The 20,263-nt window shown below is 46.6% G+C and overlaps 2 protein-coding genes across 4 annotated transcripts in view; one reads left to right on the top strand and one right to left on the bottom strand.

Moving 5' to 3' along the window:
* The window catches only part of MMP24 (matrix metallopeptidase 24), a 62,235-nt gene extending 50,272 nt beyond the window's left edge, over positions 1–11,963 (top strand). For all 3 annotated transcript variants that reach the window (XM_075011542.1, XM_075011544.1, XM_075011543.1), the window contains 2 exons: positions 5,052–5,318; positions 6,802–11,963. In XM_075011542.1, the coding sequence (XP_074867643.1) occupies positions 5,052–5,318; positions 6,802–7,139 (605 nt within the window). In that variant the 3' untranslated portion in view covers positions 7,140–11,963. The remainder of the gene's footprint in view (positions 1–5,051; positions 5,319–6,801) is intronic.
* Positions 11,964–16,247: 4,284 nt separating this feature from the next.
* EIF6 (eukaryotic translation initiation factor 6) overlaps positions 16,248–20,263 on the bottom strand; it is a 13,446-nt gene continuing 9,430 nt past the window's right edge. The window contains exons 5-6 of the mRNA XM_075011371.1: positions 17,755–17,936; positions 16,248–16,461 (exon numbers count right to left, since the gene is read on the bottom strand). Coding sequence (XP_074867472.1) covers positions 16,452–16,461; positions 17,755–17,936 — 192 coding nt within the window. The 3' untranslated portion in view covers positions 16,248–16,451. The remainder of the gene's footprint in view (positions 16,462–17,754; positions 17,937–20,263) is intronic.

The following is a 20,263-nucleotide window of genomic DNA, read 5'->3' as shown; positions in this document are numbered from 1 at the left end:
GACCAAACCCATCAGATCAGCCCCGCCAGGACTTTGTCGAAGCGAGACTTAAACACCTCCAGGATGGAGACTCCACTACTTCCCTGGGTGGACCATTTCAATGCTTCACCACCCTCCTAGTGAAAAAGTTTTTCCGAATGTTCAACCTGGACCTTCCCAACCGCAACTTGAGACCATTGTTCTGTGTTCTGCCATCCGTGACCCCTGTGAACAGCCTCTCTCCAGCCTCTTTGCAACCTCCCTTCAGGAAGTTGAAGGCTGTTATCAAATCCCCCCTCAGTCTTCTCTTCTGCAGACTAAACAAACCCGATTCCCTCAACCTTTCTTCATAGGTCGTATGCTCCAGCCCCCTAATTATTTTGGTCGCCCTCCCCTGGACCCTCTCCAGCGTATCCACATCCTTCCTATAATTGGGGGCCCAGAACTGGCTGCAGCACTCCAGATGTGGCCTCACCAAAGCCAAATAAAGAGGAACAATCACTTCTCTGGATCTACTGGCAACGCTCTTCTTGATGCAACCTAATATGCCATTAGCCTTCTTGGCTACAACGGCACACTGTTGACTCATGTCCAGCTTCTCGTCCACTGCAACTCCCAGGTCCTTTTCTGCAAAACTTCTACTAAGCCAGTCGGACCCCAGCCTGTAACAATGCTTGGGATTCTTCTGGCCCAAGTGCAGGACTCTGCACTTGTCCTTATTGAACCTCATCAGATTTCTTGTGGCCCAGTCTTCCAATTTGTCTAAGTCATCAGGCCCTCACAGCTGCTAGGACACAGGCTACCTAAGTGGCTGATCTGGCATAATGTCTGACAGCTGAAATCCTGACCAGAGACCTTTGAAGATATCATGGCTTCATTGTTTTCAAAGTGCTACCTGACTGCTTTCTTCTGCAGTCGGTTCTCCTTTGGCTGTATCTTCCTATGTAATTCCTTGTTGGTGACCTTCTGCATTCATCCTGTTCTCAGGATCTTTCTCTAACAACTCCTCTAGAATGCCAATACCCTTCTCTTCGAATCTTTTATCATCACTCTTGTCTCACATCCGTACAACATGCTGCTGAATATACACATTTTCAAGACTCTCAACTTTGTTTCTAAGCTGATGGCTTTGTTTTTCTGGATCTTTTCTGTGACCTTCAAACTCGCTCTTGTTTTTGCTCTTCTAGTCACTGTTTCCTTCTTACAGTCTAGATCGTAAGTTATGTTACTTCCCAGATGCGTGAACTTCTCTGCATTCTCTAGTTTGATCCCATCTACACTGATCTTCCTTCCTATTTCCTTATCTCCAAATACTATTGTCTTAATTTTTTCAGTGTTCATGTTCCTCATTTAGCACCTGCACCGTTTTCACTAGCTTCTCCATCTTTTTCCAAAGATAACTGTGCCATCCAGAAACCTCAAGTTGTTGATTCTCATCCCATGTACAGATATCCCATCTACCTCTTGCTTGATCTTGTGCATCGCTATCTCTAGGTGCATGATGAAGATACTTGGTGGTATCAGATCTCCTTGTCTCATACCTCTACTCGTTCTAAACCAGCTTCCCATCTCTCTGCACATTCTCAGCGCTGCCTCCGCATTGTCACTGATATCCTTCAACAACTGTATCAGTCTGCTATCTGTGCCATATGACTCCAACACCGCCTGTGTCATGAAATCAATGGTATTAGGCAATTAATGCTTACGTGGACCCCAGATGTAAAAATAACTGGGTTCCTTCTTAACTGGGGGGACAGAAAGAAGTCTTGTGACATTTTCCTTAGCATTCATTGGTGTCATATCTGAACCTGACAAATATCAATGCACTAGCACGGCGGTGGCCAACCTTTTTTCATCAGAGGCTACAAGGCAATTCTGTACACGTACTGGGGGCTTCCACTCAAGGCTTAATCTCTCTCAGCCCCAAACCCGCCCCTCTCATTCCCAGTCTAAACCATTCTCAGCCCCAAACTCCACCCCCATCCCCAGGCTTAACCCCTCTCAGTCCCAAACCCAGGATTAACCTACCTCACACAGGAGCTTCATGCACTGCTGCTGCTCCCATCTCCCCCAGCTGCATCTTCATGGCGGCCGCTGCCGCCTCCTAAGTATGGCTGCATGGCTCACCCCCAGCTCTCCTACTCTCTTCCCCCACCTGCTGTGCAGGTGGCTCCCTTCCCAGCCTCACTGAAGTCATGGAACCCAATTTAATTGGTTTAATGGCCAGATCCCTCCCTCCCTCCACCCTGCTGGCTGTGAAACCAATTAAATTGAGTTCCACTATTTCAGCATGGCAGGGCAGGGAACTGGAGGAGGAGTCAGTTGCGGCAGCATCCATAGCTGCAAATGGATCCTTAAAGAGTTACATGTGGCTCTGGAGCTGTGGGTTGTCGACCCCATGCCCCCCACTCTCTTTGGCCAGCATGGATGAAATGGCACCACTGCCAGCTTTGTGGGCCAGATCCTTACCCACAAGCCACGTGTTGGCCACCCCCGCACTAGCAGATTTATCCAGCATTTCTCATGTCCTTAACTCAATTAAGGGTTGAGTTTTTCTTATCGGTGGAGGAAATATTTTTAGGAAGTTTAATTTTTATTTTGTATTTCTTTGTTTTTCATCAGTTGAATATTTTTAGTAATTTTCAAATGGGGAGTCTAGCAAGTATTATTTCTTCCTTCATCCCTGTAAACCCTTTATCATTCACTATGTTTTAACAACATAGGGCTGTAGTCAGTTTGGTTTCCATTAATATTTTCTTCTAGTTTTCCAAACTTTTAAACATTGATTTACCTGTGCCAAAACAGAGCACTTTTCTAAATTTCTCCATTTGATATCTTTTCTGTAAGGTGTATTGAGAAGCAACGTTATTCCAGGTTCAACCTATTCTTCTGGCTCATCTTGGCTTAATCTCTTTCAGCATTTGCTCAGTTATATCCTTTTTGAGGACTGTACTTGATGTGGCAATTTTCTCTTTTCTGTTTGGTTTTACAAGAAGCAATCCCATTCCAGGCATATCCTGTTCTTATGGTACAACCAAACCCTTTCGTGGCCTTAAATTATGATAAGAGGAAGCTGTATATCAAATCTTAGCGTTTCCTGACTTCTTTATCAAACAGACAAATATTAACAATCTTTCCTTTTATCAAAATGTCTTTAGATGTTAGATTCTAAAGGAGTGGCACAGCATGCTGTGTGGGGGAGATTCTGAGTTATAAATTGATCTGGGAATGGTACTTTGGGATCAGAAGAACCTTTTTGTTTGATAAGATTGGTTTTCATACCTTGTCGTATGTAAAAGGACTGTCAGTGGTGGTGGTGGCACAGGAGAATTGTAATCTGAGGGAATTGCTTGTATGGCTTTTTGTTAGCCAGTGTGGTGAAGAGAAGTGCTTGTTGTGACCGGTTTTGTGCCTTGTCAGGGAAGACTCTTAGTCCTGGGCTGTAAGTAGCCCTGCCTCAAAGCAATTTGCCCTGATCTGGCACTCACAGTAGTGTCCCTCAGAAACCCTCCAATTGCAGGAAGTGAGAATAGGTGTCCGCATGTTACTGTTGTACCTTGCATTGCAAAATATTTATGTGCTTGATGCACTGAAGTATCATATACGTCATGCTTCAGCCACCGTTCCAAAGGACTTGTGATCATGCTGCTAATGGGGTCTGCTCGATAACCATCCAAAGCAGTAACCAATGCACTTTTGTTTTCACCATTTGACGCCATCGGCAGATTGTTCACTTTCTTTTTTGGTGGTTTGGGTTCTGTCGTTTCTGCCTTGCAACGTTGCTCTTTTAAGACTTGTGAAAGTGTGTTCCATGCCTCATCCTTCAGATTTTGTCAGACACTTCAGATTCTCAAACCAGGGGTTGAGAGCTGTACCTATCTTTAGAAATCTCACATTGGTACCTTCTTTGCATTTTGTGAACATGTTCTTAAAATGAACTACACATGCTGGGTCATCATCCAAGACTGCTATAACATGAAATAATGTCAGAGGGGAGGTAAAACACAGAACAGAGACATAAAGTTCTTTCCCAAGGAGTTGACTCGTAGATTTAATCACTGCATTTCATCATCAGCATGGACACATGTCATCTGGAAAGGTGGCCAAAGCATGAAGGGGTGGGTGTACAAATGTTTAGCATATCTGGCATGTAAATACTTTGCAACGCCTAAAAAGCAGGACATAGTAGACTTGCAGGCTTTAGAGTTTTACATTGTTTTGTTCTTGAGTGCAGTTATATAACACACACATTTGCATTTGTCAGTTGAACTTTCATGATAAAGAATTTGCACTACGGTATTTCTATGAGATATACTGAAGAATAATGTTTCTTTTGTTGATCATTTTTGCAGGTCAAATATTAGTACTGTAATACAAATAATATAAACCGAGCACTATACAGTCTGGTTTGTAATTGAAAAGTTAGTAAAACAACTCAAATATTTAATAAATTTCAGTGGGTATTCTCTAGTTTAGCAGTATAATTAAAATTGATTAATCGTGTTAAATTTTTTGAATCATAATGAATTTTGTGAGTTGATGGCTTGAGTTACCTGTGATTACTCAACAGCCCCAACACTGGTGTCTACCAGAAGTTATCTGGGACTAAAGCAATTCCAGGGTGCTGGCTGTGCTTGTTCGGAAGTGATGCAGGGAGATACAGTCCACCAGCCTCCTTCCCCTCCATTCATAGCAGTGCCATACACCGCTGGCAGCGTGTGGTACATGGCTCATCTCAGGAGACCGCCGACATGGTTGTTGGCTCTTGAGAGAGGCCAGGCATTCAACCGCCTCCTATTTGTTTCTTCAGTCTCTTTTTGCTCTTCATCCTCTCGCCTTCCCTTTGCCTCTTCTTTTCTCGGCTGGAAGCCAGGCGAACTACCCCATCTGACCAGCCTGTGCACTGCAGCCAACCCATAAACGCTTGTGGGTCCAGTCTGGGGATGCAGTTGTAACTACTCTGGCAAGAGACAGGCCTGAAGCTCCTCCCGGGCTGTGTGCCGCCCTGCAGGTCAGTTGCAGGCTGTGTGAGCATCTCAGTCACTGTGTTGCGTTTTTCCTGTCCTCCCCAGGAGACAAGTACTGGGTTTTTAAGGAGGTGACAGCAGAGCCTGGGTACCCGCATGGCCTGGTGGAGCTGGGAAGCTGTCTGCCCCGGGAAGGCATCGACACAGCTTTACGATGGGAGCCAGTAGGCAAAACCTATTTCTTCAAAGGAGACAGGTACTGGCGCTACAACGAGGATAAGAGAGCGACTGACCCTGGCTACCCAAAGCCCATCACTGTGTGGAGAGGGATCCCACGGGCTCCGCAAGGAGCTTTTCTCAGCAAAGAAGGCTGTACGTATCACCCATCAGTGCATGTGTTTATCAGACTAATGCCAGTGCCCCTAGCTTGGGGCCAGTTTGTTTCAGATGGTTTTACTGAGTTGACATTCAGGCCCTGGCACTCAACCCACTGTACTGACATCAGTGGCCACAGAGGCTGGTTGCTTAGGGCTGGATTCCCAAAGGGACATGCTGCAATCTCTACACTGAACTTCCAGGTGCCTGAAAAACTACTGAGCTTCACAAAGGCTGTGTTAGGTGCCTGCACCCTGTGCACTGAGCCAGAAGAAACAGGCACCTCAGAACAGGATTCGTAACAGCGAGGCAGCCGCTCACCTGGGCGCTACTCACTCTGCCTCCTCTGAGATCGGCGCCTCCCTGTTCTCAGCTGTGAGCCCTCCCTTAGGGCATGGTGCCCATGCTGTGTTAGCAGGTGGGGCAGAGGGCGTGGGCGCTCTATCCTTACATGTACTGGGGTTCTCGTGAAGGGTGTGTGTGTTGGTGGGGGGATTTGAACAGAAACCTGTCACCCATCAGGTTTGGGACAGTCCAATGGGAGGGTCTCCTTCTGTATCACTTGCTTAAGCTTTTCCATTGTTGGCTAACTAATGAAATAATCATTGAGCCAGAGCTTGCCAGAATGGGTATAGATGAACTGTAGTTGGTGGGCAGAGCACTTGTGGGGAGTGGGAATATCCAGGATCCCATCCCCTGCTCTAGTGGCAATTTTAAATTATGCATTCACAGTGGAACAGCTCCAGCAGGCCAGCTGGAGGGAGGACCCCACAGAATAATCGCATGCCCTGTGACTAGGCTACAGGCCTGGGAGGAGCAGGTCCCTTCTCCTCTGCAGGCTGGAGTGGAGATCCTCACAGCCCCTTGGAGCACCCCACCCAGTTATGAGGGGGGCTCCTCTCCTGGGGCGCTCCTGGGTAAGTTTGCCTGTAGGGAGCCGATTCAGTAGCAAGCTTTGGGCTCGCGTATTAGATTGGGCCTCACAAGCACGTGAGGAGGAGGATCTTCTTTCTGGTTGGTATCCTGCAGACTGGTGTGGCCTGCAGCACCCATGCTCAGAGGCACGAACGTTGGCACCTAAGGAACTTTCACTGCAATAATGTAGGTGCCAAGTGAGTTTCGTTGCCTACCACGTTTAGCTACAGCTTGGGAATCCCAGTGTGCCTGATCTGAATGTTTTTGTAACTTGGAGGAAGTCCCTCAGTGCATCCAGGCATGCTTGTGGTGCTTTAGTATGCCATAATTTGCCCTTGAATGCTTTGTTTAGAATTCTTCTTCTAAAATCACAAAATTGCCTTTTGATTTCCAAATTTGCCATGGGATGTGTATATGTTCTTCTTGCTACCATTTTCTGCCAGCCTCCTACCACTGACAGAGAAATAATGACTTCAGGCGCAATGCTTTTCAGCATTGCCTTGCACCATCTGATTGCAAGTCTTTGAATGTCATGCAATGAAATGCTCTCTCTTTTGTCTCCTAGTTTATACTTACTTCTACAAAGGGAAGGAATACTGGAAGTTTGATAACCAGAGGCTGAGTGTGGAGCCAGGCTACCCCAGATCGATCCTCAAAGATTGGATGGGCTGCAACCAAAAGGAAGTTGAACAAAGCAAAGAGAGACGCTTCCCCCATGATGATGTGGATATTATGGTGACAATCAATGATGTGCCTAGCACTGTAAATGCAATTGCAGTAGTGATCCCATGCATTTTATCTCTGTGTATCCTTGTCTTGGTATATACAATTTTCCAGTTTAAAAACAAAGAAGTGCAGCAAAATGTTACCTATTACAAACGACCTGTCCAGGAATGGGTATGACACATTCAGCTCCACAGTTCAGCTCTGCGCTGACAAAATGAGGTCAGAAGTCCACCAGACAAAACTGCTCAAGTGACTTTTTATGAGTTGTGGCAATTCTGGGCCTGAATGAAGCAGGAAATACAGAGGTGATCTTGCAGAGTGGAGCCTCGTTCCTTCTTACTGCCTCAACCATGTGTCTGTCTTGCTGTGCCATTCTCCACAGGCCCCTGTCTGCGTGTCAGAGACTGCAAGAGGAATTTCCTTTAAATGGTTTTCAGAGGACTCGAGAAAGCTTCTTTGATGCCCTGTCCCAGTGCTCTCTGTGAAACCCAGCATTTACCAGTGTAGCTAACCACCTTGAAATGGACCAGGTTTCTTACTGTTGTCTCAAATGAATTAAAATAAGTAAAGATCTGAAACAGGAACAGTTCAGTATTGTAAGGAGAAGACATGCTGATGTTCAACCACTCTGGAAGATCTTTAGTTTATTACAAGAACCAGGGAATCACCTGGGTACAATTTTCCAATACCTGCTGGTCAGATGTTTTGTACATTCATAATTTATTGATGCTGGCACACAGCACAAGGCGGAGGTAATTGTGTGTGGCCCTAAGTTCAACCCAGCCAGAGTGACAGCAACTCCTCAGTTGGATTAGTCTATAAGACACCGACCAATACACGCCCCAAATGTTAACACAGCCCTATGTGTGTTTGCTTTAGGAACCTCTCATGTGATGAATATTTAAATGTCATATTACCACCATTTGAAATTCCCATCAATCACAAACAATAAATTGTTACCAAAATAATAAGCAAGATATATAAATTGTTACTAAAATAATAAGCAAGCCAACTCTGCTGTGTTTTGTCTCAGGATTCTGGAGACAAATGAAGAGGCATGTCTAACCAGATTCTGAAATTTGCATCTTAAGTTCCAAGAGAATGAAAGTGCTTGTTTGGAGGGGGACCTTCATTAGAGTTGGGTGAAATTGTCTGGATAAACTAAGAACTCCTGTGCCTAAAACCTGAATTTGGAAAACATCATCTAACTTTGAAAATTCTTTTTCATTTTCACCTGCCTCTTCACACCCAAGGTCCGGTGGGCGAGCTAATTTTCACAATGACTAGTGCAGCTCTGAGGGGGTTTGAGACACACACAAGGTCTGGGTAAACACCTGACCTTGGGTACTGACCTTTGACAAAGCTCCTTCTCCGGGAGCTGTTGTCTCTGCTCTTCGCCTTTGTAAAGGTGAAAGCTTGGTGTGTCATGGCCTAGCCCAAGGTGCCAATCCTCTGGCTGTCCAGGCCAGGACCCAAACAGCATGTTAAATAACTAGGACAGAAAATGGAGCCAGCAGATAACGTTGCAAGTGGTGTTCTGTCCTGTGCAGAGTCCACCCAACACCCCTTGCACATCACTTGTGCCCTGTTTTCATGCAAGTGGTGCCTAACCCTCAGGTGGGCCTGCTGCCTTAGGTGGAGTTTCACTGCAGTGTAGCTGATGATGGCAGAAGCAAACACTTGTATCACATCCACCAATGGACAATGTGAGTTGAACAGGAAGGGAGCTCTTGCTGCTTGTGCCACTTGTTTCTTTTAGCACATGGCTCAGGTGAGAAGTATTTATGATGACAAAGGCAGAGTGGGAAGAAAGCAAGAGGGTGTTAGTGTTCTTCCACTTTTATGTTCCTGGACAATGAAGGTTGTGGCAGCCATGTGATCTAGAATTTACAGCATGGTGTGGCTGATGCTTGTGGGCTGTTTGCACCTTGGAGATTAAGGTGATTATAGTAAAAAAAAAATGTATTGTTGGTAGGGAGGCAATTAACTTGAGAGCTGAGGGCTGTCTCAATAAATTCCAGGTGCTGGGCTGGCATTGGTAGATTTCTGTATGTGTGTCTGAAGGCCAAGTCTGCTCAGTAGTTACTGTGCATTCGATGGAGTCTATGGCTGCTTGCAAGGTTGCTGCTTTCAACAGCCAAGTGTCAGACTAGGGAAATACCATGACTCTCTTCCTGCATAGGTAGGCAGCTACTCCAGCTATTACATCTGAGAACATCCAAGGCACAGTGGACAGGCCAATGGGTAAGACTTTGTATTTGAAATGGTCCTGTCCTACTGCAAATCATAGAGCTTTCTGATGCGGGATGAATGGATATATAAAAACGTGTGGTCTAGAAATTGACGTCCGCAAGCCAGTCGTCCCTTTGTAACACTGAGATTATGGTGCTTAGTCTGACCATTTTGCATCACTGTGGTTTCACAAATGTGTTTATCTGGTGTAGAGCGAGGATATGTCTCCAGCTTCCAGCTATTTTGTGTGTGAGAGAAGCCTGGGAACAGATCCCCCTCCCACTGTACTCAGGTGATAAAGTATCAGAGGGGTAGCTGTGTTAGTCTGGATCTGCAAAAGCAACGAGGGGTCCTGTGGCACCTTATAGACTAACAGAAATGTATGAGCATAAGCTTTCACGGGCAAAGACCCACTTCTTTAGATGCAGGTCAGGTGGTATAGGTTCTCCTGCTGTTAGAGCTATGAGGCATCGCCGCCTCTTGCAGTAGATGTTAATGAGAGGGATCCCTGAGAGGCTGATGTCCCATCAGTGTTGAAGATGGAAGACTCCACTACCAATGAGATGGAGGAGGCTTTTTGACATAGGAATTGGTGTGACATGCCTGGCTTCAGAACGGTATGACAGAAACTGACTGTTGCACCAGTCTGTGACTGAAGTGCATAATGCCTTTGTTGGGATCATTACCAGTGGGAGGGGTGAATGCTGAAGTATTTGGTACCGTGTTCATGTATGGCTGTATCACAGCCTGGGGTTTCCTTGTCCCCTTGGTATAAACTTTGGCTGCTTGACAGCTTTCATTTTCTTGGTAGCAACTGTGCTGGAGGTTCTTGCTGTTTTGGCAGTTGACATGACAGGTTTTTCATTTTTCACTGCAGCATCATGGTGTTCATACGCTTCCCGTTAGGAGGAACGTCTGCTCCCTGAGGGGGTCTGCTGTGATAGCACTACATGCAGGCTTTCTGTGCCTCTCTGATGGACAGTGTCTGGTGTCTCAGCAAGTCACACATAGCACAGAATCACTTGCAGTCAGTCTGAAAGCCAGCCCCAGAGAGGCAAGATTGCCAATGTCACTGTCACCTCATGGAGCAGTTCCTGAAGGGGAATTAGTGTTGGCTAAGTGTGTCTCCGCCCTGTTCTCACAGACCTGACTTTTCCACAGCCAAAGAGAGCGAAGGAGGGTATTATACTCCGCTGCCCCAAGCCTAATTTAATCAGAGGAACTGGTGAGCTATGGCACCCTGACAGAACTAGCAGCTGGATCTACTGTTCAGTGGTGAGACACAGGAGCCACACAAATGGGTGGCAGGGAGCTGGGAGAGGGAGCTTGGTTTAAGGCTAGGGTTATTAACACAAAGTTGCCCCCCACCCTGATGCAGATGGGGTGCAGAGACCCACGTGACCCCCTGCAGCCAGCATGCGGGAGGGCACAGCAGGCAGGTAGCCTGCCTGTGGGTCTGGCTGGACTGTAAGACAGTGGCAGTGTGGATCCAGAAGTTTGGCAGATTGTTTTTTACCCACCCCCAGGTTTAAGGGGATCGCTGAGGGTGTTCCGTGTATTGTGCCAAGGAGGCAGTATTCAAGGGTGAGAGCAAAGCCTCAGAAAGATCAGTGACAGTAACTCCAGCTTCAAATCCGCCTCCCCTGAGAAAATAACCAAACAGCAACTGGGGACAGCGCGTTGAGGGGACAGCAGGAGAACCTGAATCCATGCTCCACAGGTCCTGAACATGCCAGCACTAGGGGAAGAATCTTTGAGTGCCATCATTCCCCTTGTGGAATCAGAATACTGATGCGACAAGAGCCAAGGGCTGCCAGCCAGTCCATGGAGGGCAGCAGGTCTCTCGCATCACTGGTCAGCCCCATTCAGTGCACCTCTGTCAGTCCCACTACCTTCTTCCCTCCTGAGTCACAGGCTGTGGGAAATAACAAGCACCCCTGAGGCATCAGAGAGACTAGCACATTCATTGGGCCATTAGCCTCTGTGGGTAAAACCTAAAAAGCTGCTTAGGCTCCAGAGTGCCAAGCTGCTGCTTGTTCTTTGTGAGGTTATAGCCTCACCCAGCTCCCCCTCAGAGGATAGGGGGAAGTACAGCCCCCTGTGAGGTCATTCACTGCATGGAAGTAGCACAGTCAGGGAATCACAGACCACTAGCGCTGGAAGGGACCTCCTGAGGTCATCAAGGCCAGTTTCCCAAACCTGGGGCAGGACCAAGCACTAGCTAGACCAGTGGTTCCCAAACTTTTGGCATCATGCCTGGCTTTTGATTTTTTGATACTGCCCCCCTCAACCTCTTCTTTACCATCAGCCAACCCCCTTGTAACAAAAAAATTCAACTTGTAATTAAAATAAATACAAAAATGTGTTTATAAAAATATTATTTCAAAATTAAAAATAAGCAGTTCTTCTTGGCACCCTTGTGAGTGCTAGCTGCAGCCCCAGCTGACCAGCTATATGAGGCCCATGCCAGCGCTGACCATGACAGCCACCCACTCGCCTGAGACCTGCACTGCTACCCACCCGGGCCCCATGCGGCCAGGGCCAGCCACCCACTTGCCTGCCAGCTGCCTGAGCCCCACAGTGCTGGGACCAACTGCCTCAGCCACCCACCCAAGCCTCACGCTGCTGGGGCCAGCCACCTGCCTGCCAGGGTGAGCCGCTGAGGCCAGCCACCAGCCCAAGCCGCCTGACCCCTGTAATGCTGGGGCCAGCTGCCCAAGCACTTCAAGTTCCACAAGCTGGTCAGCTGCCTGAGCCCCTCTGATCCCACAAAGCCAGGCACCACCAGCCCCCGCCCCCCCACCTGATCCATGCACCTCTCCCAGCCCCCCCACCCCCACCTTTGCAGGAGGCAGCTTGCACCATATGGCTCTTTGCCAGCTGCCTGCTTTTTATAGCAGCCACCCCCCTCCCCCATGCAAAATGGCAGGGGCGGAGAGTGGGACACAAAGGCCGGGTCTTTCTTTGCCTGGAGTGGGCCAGGGCATGCCCCCTAGAGTGGGAAACTATGATCTACCCCCCATCCCTGATAGGTGTCCACTGAACCCACTCTTAAATATCTCCAGCAATGGCACTTCCCTCCCCAGCTTATCAAGGCCAGTATTTAGCAAACCCTGATCATTAAGAAGTTTTCCCCAATAGCTAAGCTAACCCTCCCTTGCTGCAGTTTACCACACACCTGTTAATGCAGCCCAGAATCATGTTTTACTTTTTGGCACCAGCATCACACTGTTGACTTAGCTTGAGATCCACTATGACCCCCGAGATCCCTTCCTGCCATATGCCTTTCTAGACAGCTGCTTCCCATTCTGTATGCATGAAGCTGATTGTGCCTTTCTAAATGGAGTACTTTGTCCTTGCTAAACTTTATCCTGTTTACCTCAGATCAGTTTGTCCAGATAATTTTGAATTCTGCCCCTATCCTTCAAAGCCGTTGCAACAACCCCTCCCAACTTGGAATCAGCTGCAAATTTAGTGTATATGCTCTATACCAATATCTAAATTGTTGATGAAGATATTAACTAGAACCAGTCCCAAAACAGACCCTTGCAGAACCCCACTTGTTATGCCCTTCCAGTATGCCATCACACCATTAATAACTACTCTCTGACAATGGTTATCCAGCCCGTTATGCACCCACCTTACAGTACCCCATCTAAGTTGTAGTTGCCTAGTTTATTGATAAGATCATGCAAGACCACAGCAAATGCCTTACTAAAGTCTAGGTATACCACATCCACTGCCTCTCACTTATCCACAAGACTAGTTATCCTGTCAAAAAAGCTATCAGATTGGTCTGGCATGATTTGTTTTTCACAAACCTATGCTGGCTGTTACCTATCACCTTATCGTCTTCCAGACATTGCAGATGAAGGCCTTACTGACTTGCTCCATTGGCACAGAAGTTAAACTGACTGGTCTGTTGTTTCCTGGGTTGTTCTATTTCCCTTTTTATATATGGGCACTAGATTTGGCCTTTTCCAGTCTTCTGGAATTTCTCCTGACTTCCAGGACTTTTCAGTGATGATAGCTAAAGGGTCCAATACCTGCATCAGCTCCTTGAGTATTCTAGGATGCATTTCATCAGGCCCTGCTCACTTGAAGACATCTAATTTTTTCTAAGTAATTTTTAACTTGTTCTTTTTTTATTTTATCCTCTAAATCTACCCTCTTCCCACTTGCATTCATTATGTCAGGCATTTCTGTATCAGAATTCTTGGTGAAGACAAACGAACAAGTCATTAAGCAACTTTGCCATTTCCAAGTTTCCTGATATAGTTTCTCCCTCCTCCCTGAGCAGTGGTCCTAACATGTCCTTGGTCTTCCTCTTGGTTCTAATATATGATGTCTTCTTATTACCTTTTACATCTCTAGCTACTTTGAGCTCATTTTGTGCCTTGGCTTTTCAAATCTTGCCCATTCATACGTGTATTGTTTGCTTATATTCATCCTTTGTAATTTCTTCTAATTTCTACTTTTTATGTGACTCCTTTTTGATTTTGAGATCATGCAAGATCTCCTGGTCATGCCATGGCAGGCTTTTACCATACTATGCAGCAGTGTCACTTGCTTTTGGGCCCTTAATAATGTCCCTTTGAAAAACTGCCAATTCTCTTGAGTTTTTTTTCCTCTTACTCTTGCTTTTCATGGGATGTTACCTACCTGCTCTCTGAGGTTTACCAAAATTTCCTTTCCCGAAGTCCATTTTCTCTATTTTGCTGTTCTCCTTTTCATCATTTCTTAGAATAATGAATTCTACGATTTCATGGTCACTTTCTCCCCAGCACTCTTCCACTTTCAAATTCTCAACAAGTTCCTCCCTATTTGTTAAAATCAAATCTAGAACTGCTTCCCCCTCATAGCTTTTTTCACCTTCTGAAATAGAAAATTGTCATCCGTGCAGTCCAAGAACTTTCTGGATAGTCTGTGCTTCGCTGTGTTAGTTTCCCAACATACATCTGGATAGCTGAAGTTCCGCATCACCACCACGTCCTGTGTTTTGGATGATTTTGTTAGTTGCTTAGGAAAAGCCTCATCACCTCTTCTACCTGGCTGAGGGGTCTGTAATAGACCTCTATCATGACATCACCCTTGTTTTTTAGCCCTTTTAACCTACCCCAGAGACTCTCACCATGTTTGTCTGGGGCATCCATCTCCACCTCAATCCAGGTGTGCACATTTTTAATATACAAGGCAACACCTCCTCCCTGTTTACCCTGAGTAAAGGTTCAGTTTGGTGGCTGGCTATTGTATGCTGATGGCACCTTCATAGAATGGAAGCTCATTAGATTAAATCCATATTCAGCTTCTTCCCTGCTCTGGCATGCCCCATTTTTACACACACAAGGCACTAGCCCAACTGGGGTAAGACAGGCAGGCTCAGAAATAGCATTGCAGGAGACCATAGAGAAAGATTAATCTTGTTCATGGTCACTCAATCTAACCACAAAATTGCACTGCAAACCTTACACTTACTATACCCCCTCTTTAGTAGCCCCACGGCCACAAGCATTTCAGACTATGGCTCCAGGTGCAAGGTCCAATAACAAGAGTTTAATTCCCATCTTTCGGTCTTTCTGATAAAGGTTGTGCTGCTATCGGTGCACACAGGGGCCATAAAACCCCCCCACCAACAGAGATAATACCTGCCAAAGCAGGCATCAAACAGGACACAGCTGGAGGCCCTGTTGCTTCTGGCACTGGGACAAGCCAGAACCATGTCTGTGGGTAAGCAGTATGCTTTGTGGAGAACATGGGCCAGCTTTCTGCTTCCACCAAAACCAGTATGCCAAAGGTGCAAGGAGCAGCCCTAGTACACAGCTCTGGTGATAAGCAGAGCTCAGTTCCACAGCCAGGTTCAGCCATTTGTGCTAACTGCAGCTACTGTAATGGGGATCACTTGGAAGATCTTTCGTAACAGACTTCAGCTCTCCTGAACGGCTTCCCCTCACATTAGCCTCCCAGGGGATCCTGCCCATCAGTTCCCAGAGGGAATCAAAGGCTCCTTTTCTCCCACCACTTCATTACTACACTGGGGGAAGGGGCCCATTGCTCCTGTGTTAGAAGGATATGTGAACAAAACAGCTGAGACAGGGTCACTTGGTCTCTTCTCTCCAATGTGATGCCCATAGGCACCTGTTGCTTTCAGAGCCCCAACTACCCCCTGGTTCCTTATCACTCAAGAGTTGTTCCTTGTGAGTCAGAATTGAGTTTGTAAGCAGAACTAGAACCTGCTTGCCCTTTGATACACTTACTTCCACACTCTAAAGGGACAGCTTCAGGATATAGCTGGGGCCAGAGAGCAGCTGAGTTCAGAAGGTACCAGACCTAGCCGCAAACTTTGTTTGCAACCTCAGATCTTTCACGTAAGGCTACAGCAGGGCAAAGGTGGCTATGGCCATGTGGTCTGGGAAGAACCATCTAGCACCAGGAGAAATGAAGCAGGATGCTCTTTCACAAAGCCATTTTAAGTGTGTTTTTAAATATAATATTGGCTGTGTCTACACTAGCCCGAAACTTCGAAATGGCCACGCAACTGGCCATTTCGAAGTTTACTAATGAAGCGCTGAAATGCATATTCAGTGCTTCATTAGCATGCGGGTGGCCACGGGACTTCAAAATTGACGCGCCTTGCGGCTTGTCCCGACAGGGCTCCTTTTCGAAAGGATCCCGCCTACTTCGAAGTCCTCTTATTCCCATCAATAAGGGGACTTTGAAGTAGGCAGGGTCCTTTTGAAAAGGAGCCCTGTTGGAATGAGCCGCGCGGCAGCAAGGCGTGTCAATTTTGAAGTGCCACGGCCGCCTGCATGCTAATGAAGCGCTGAATATGCATTTCAGCGCTTCATTAGTAAACTTCGAAATGGCCATTTGCGTGGCCATTTTGAAGTTTGGGGCTAGTGTAGATGTAGCCATTGAGTAACAGAAAACCATTTCCCTTTGTAGTGGGGAAAAACCTCTGTGCTTTAGCTTCACAAGTAGAGAAGCTCTACAGCTATAGATTTCTGCAGTGCTGTGACCATTTAAAGGATTAAGAAATGGCAGCCAGGGATAGTATCTCTGTAACTCATTCATGTTATTTACCAGATTTGTGTAGCAGGAAGTAACTAACAGAATACTAAAAATGTTGGTTATGTAGCATCCAGTGCAGGGCCACAGAAAGGAGAGTAGAGAGGCTGGTGCTGTAACCCAGAAAACAGATGAGATGGCACCTTGGCACTCTGCTCCTCACTCAGAGCCGGAAGGTCAGAGCAGCACTTCTCATGTCAAGCTACAAGGGAAAGAGAAACCAGGTTTAATAAAAGGAGAACAGGTGAGGGCAGCAGGTATCTCTTCACTTACTAGCTTTTTGCCCTAAGGGTTAGGAGTCTTAGAAAGTGACAATACATAAATCAAAAGTACTGAAAGGAATTACAACTGTAATGTGCAGGGTAGGTAAACAGATTGGGCCTTAGCCTTTGTCAATTTCTAGCTCATTTAGAAAATTAATTTTCATAGGGCCTTTTGAGTCCTTTTAAACTTCATATAGCTACCAAAAGGCAGGAACGTGGCATACCATGACACATCTCCCACACTCAGGCCAGAAGAAGAAACCCAGTCCCCTACTGAAACTACACACAGACACCTAGGAAGTACATTGTTTAAAAACCATTAAGGCAGCAGAGAAATCCCAGATCTTCAGCAGAGCCTCTACTCTCACATCACTGAAGTGCCTGTCAGCCCTCAAACAGTGACAGGTCCAATTAGCGAACATCAAGTCCCAAGTTATACAGCTGCATCTGCACTGCAAAAACCTTCCAATGTCTCGCAGTAGGTGCTCATGCACCAGCAGTAGCATATGGTGACAATGGTAGTTATTATGACCACTGATGGAATAAGTGCAGCTGTGTAATTGGTTCAGGTCTTACACCACTTTAACCTGGATAAAAACCTTCACTCATACAAACTAGGGAAATAAGAGGGCTGGAGTGTACCAGCCAATATGGTCTTGGGATGGATGAATGCACGGAATTTAAACTCGGACAGTTCTGCAGATCTCACAGACCCAAAATGGAAGCCCAGTTTGAAGAAAACCAATCCAGCCATTTAAAAGTTATGTTTTATGTCACACCCCCCTGACATCACTAGTTAACTATGCCTGCACATGTACGTATACAGGCTTAAAGGAAAAATCTAACACAGCTGCAGCCATGGTTTTCAAATGCTATAGAACAAGCATGGAAAATTTCAACCCATACACTAAATTTTCAATAGGAATATGTGAAAACCGAGGACAGGGCCAGGGAACTAGTTAAAAAGTGAGAATTAGCAGGTTCTCAGCCTAATATTATAGAGGTAACAGGAGCCTTAAGCATGCCTATGAAAGTGAAACAGAAAAAGCTACAAGGAAAATTAATGAAAATAATACTTTTATCTTTTTATTTTAATTTCTGGCAAAATTAAGACTTCAAAGAAAGCTGACAAAAAGAACTGACTTTCTGGAGAACAACCCCGGGCTTGCAAGGCTTGCGAACAATTTTGTAAGTTTTAAAGATGCATGTGCACAGTACAAGATCCAACCTACCTGTCAATCAAGGAATCTCTCATACTGGTAGCAATGGTACTTGGCTGAGCTTCATTCAGCTTGAAGATGCTCTCAATAACAGATAGCTCTGTGCTCGTTGTGTCTAGCCCACAGAAGGCACACCAATCATTCACAACCATGCCTGCAGCAATGACCTCGCTGCCACGATTTACTGTCCCAGCCTGGCAAAAGAGCGTGGGGAAGGAAATCAGACCAACGTAACAGTGACAGCAATAGACTGCGTATCAGTCATATTTAATCTCCTTCCTAATCACCTGGGAAGGGAACCAGCCCAGCCTATCCAGCAGACTCATCAATTTAAAACCCGTGCCACCACAGTGGTGATGCTGATTTAAGATGAGAAAGACCATTTTCTCTGAAGATGTTATCTCCGCTCATGATAAGAAACAGGGACACATTTTTGGGCTGCATCATGGTCGTTCTTCATTGTGGGTACCATCCATAAGCAGACCTGTATGGATCATACTGGTTCAACTATGTCCTTCTACCTAACTGGACACCGTCACACTTGGTTCTTTTAAATAACCAGGAACCTGTGTAGTAAGCACAGTGCTATTTATGAAAGTGCCTTACCCAAACTAGCCAACTGATACACATTTGTAATAGGAGAAATAGTAGCATCCCCCAGATTAACGCTACCTCTAACACTTCTGACCATTGAAAAGCTTGGGAAAATATTGCAAGCTCTAATGCCTCCACTAGTCAGAGCAGGAGCAAGCCTGACAGGCTAGCACCGGGGGAAGCGCCCTTTGATCTCACTATGAGAATACGTTCAGATTTTACGGGGCTGTGAGTAAGGCTGCAAGTCTGTCACGGGATGCTGTGACTCCTACTGCAGGCCTGCAGCAGCCCCAGTGCTGCCGCTGCTGAAGTGGCCCTGAAGCCAGCTGCACTGTCTGCTCCTCAGGCGACCTAGCATGGTGGCCACAGGAGCTAGCAGAGCATCAAGAGTCCTGGAAGCAGCCCCAGGGGCACTGGAGAAGCAGTCCTGTGGGGTCTCAGAGCAGCTGGCAGCCAGGAAGAGTCTGGTCCCACTGCTGGAGCAGAGGTCAGCCACTGGCCCCTGGGGCCCTAGGAGCAGATGAAATTTAGTTCGATGTTTCTAATAGTAAGTGTTGGGGACAGACTATGGGCTCCTACAAATGTTTGTTTATTACTTGCATCCTTCCCCTGACTTTTACCAAAAATACCCATGACTAAATCTATCAAAGCCAACCATCATCTTCGTATCTCACAATGCATTTACACTGCTTTTAGTAGCCATGTCTATAAACTTCTGACCATGAAATGCACTGAGCATGCTTTATCTCCAGTGAGCCAACTCCCAGACCCCATCAGAGCCCACGCTTTCTGCTTGCCTTACATTGTGCCAACACTGACGCAACCATCGCAGGCATGTGGGAAAGATGACTAAGGAAGGAAGCTGGACTGGTCTCCCTTAGCAGTGGCTAAGACAGCACATAATGATCTATGGGTGCATAATCAGGGGAATAAGGAGATGGTATTACCATTGCACACTACCACTTCTGGATACCAGTAAAAACCTTCAAGAAGGAGCCGTGGCCTGGGAAAAACCTGCCTTACAATTAGACAAAGCAATTCCCATGGGTTAAAAGATAGGCAACAAAGAGTAGGAATAAATGGCCAGTTTTGAGAATGAAGAGGGATAAATAGTCATGGCTTCCAGTGGGGTCTGTCCTGGGACCAGTCCTGGTCAACATGTACATAAAAAAGGTGTCAGCTTTTGAGACTTCTCGTGCACTGGAGCCTTGCACGTACCTGTTCCTCCCCGTCCCTCCCTGGGCTTTTGGAATGCTGTGAACCATCCATCGGCGCTCCATCCCAGCTCCTCCCCGAGCTGGATGTCATGAATCACTGATTTGCAGCATGCCAGTTCACTTGTGTGTGTGTGGGGGGACGTGTTTCGGTGCCCTAGTGCACGAGAGATGTGTTGGGGAGAGGGGCAGCCAGAGTGCCTGTTGGCAGTGGGGGAGCCCCAGTGGGCTGCATGGAGTCCACAGATTGCTCACCACTGGGCTAGATGGGCCTTTGCTCTGACTCAGTGCTGCTGTTCTTGCTCTTTTGAATTTATGTGAATGTGAATGAAGATTAAAAGGTGATTTAATCAGACTACCTAATAAACTGCTTGGGGGAGAGCGTGGCTGGTAGCAGAGGGCTCTTTGATTTAGAGGAGAAAGGCTGAACAAGATCCAGTGCCTGGAATTTGCAGTTAAAATATTCCAATTGGAAAGAATGTGCAACTTTTGTCACAGTAGGAGTTACTAAGCCAGCAGCCAGCAGCACCACTACGGGATGCAGCGGAGTCTGCGTCACTGACTTGTCACAGTAGCGTTACTAAGCCAGCAGCCAGCAGCACCACTACGGGATGCAGCGGAGTCTGCGTCACTGACTTGTCACAGTAGCGTTACTAAGCCAGCAGCCAGCAGCACCACTACGGGATGCAGCGGAGTCTGCGTCACTGACTTGT

The sequence above is a fragment of the Carettochelys insculpta genome, chromosome 17 (assembly GCF_033958435.1).
Source record: "Carettochelys insculpta isolate YL-2023 chromosome 17, ASM3395843v1, whole genome shotgun sequence".
In the NCBI taxonomy this organism is placed as follows: domain Eukaryota; kingdom Metazoa; phylum Chordata; order Testudines; family Carettochelyidae; genus Carettochelys; species Carettochelys insculpta.
This window is presented reverse-complemented; position numbering and strand designations above follow the sequence as displayed.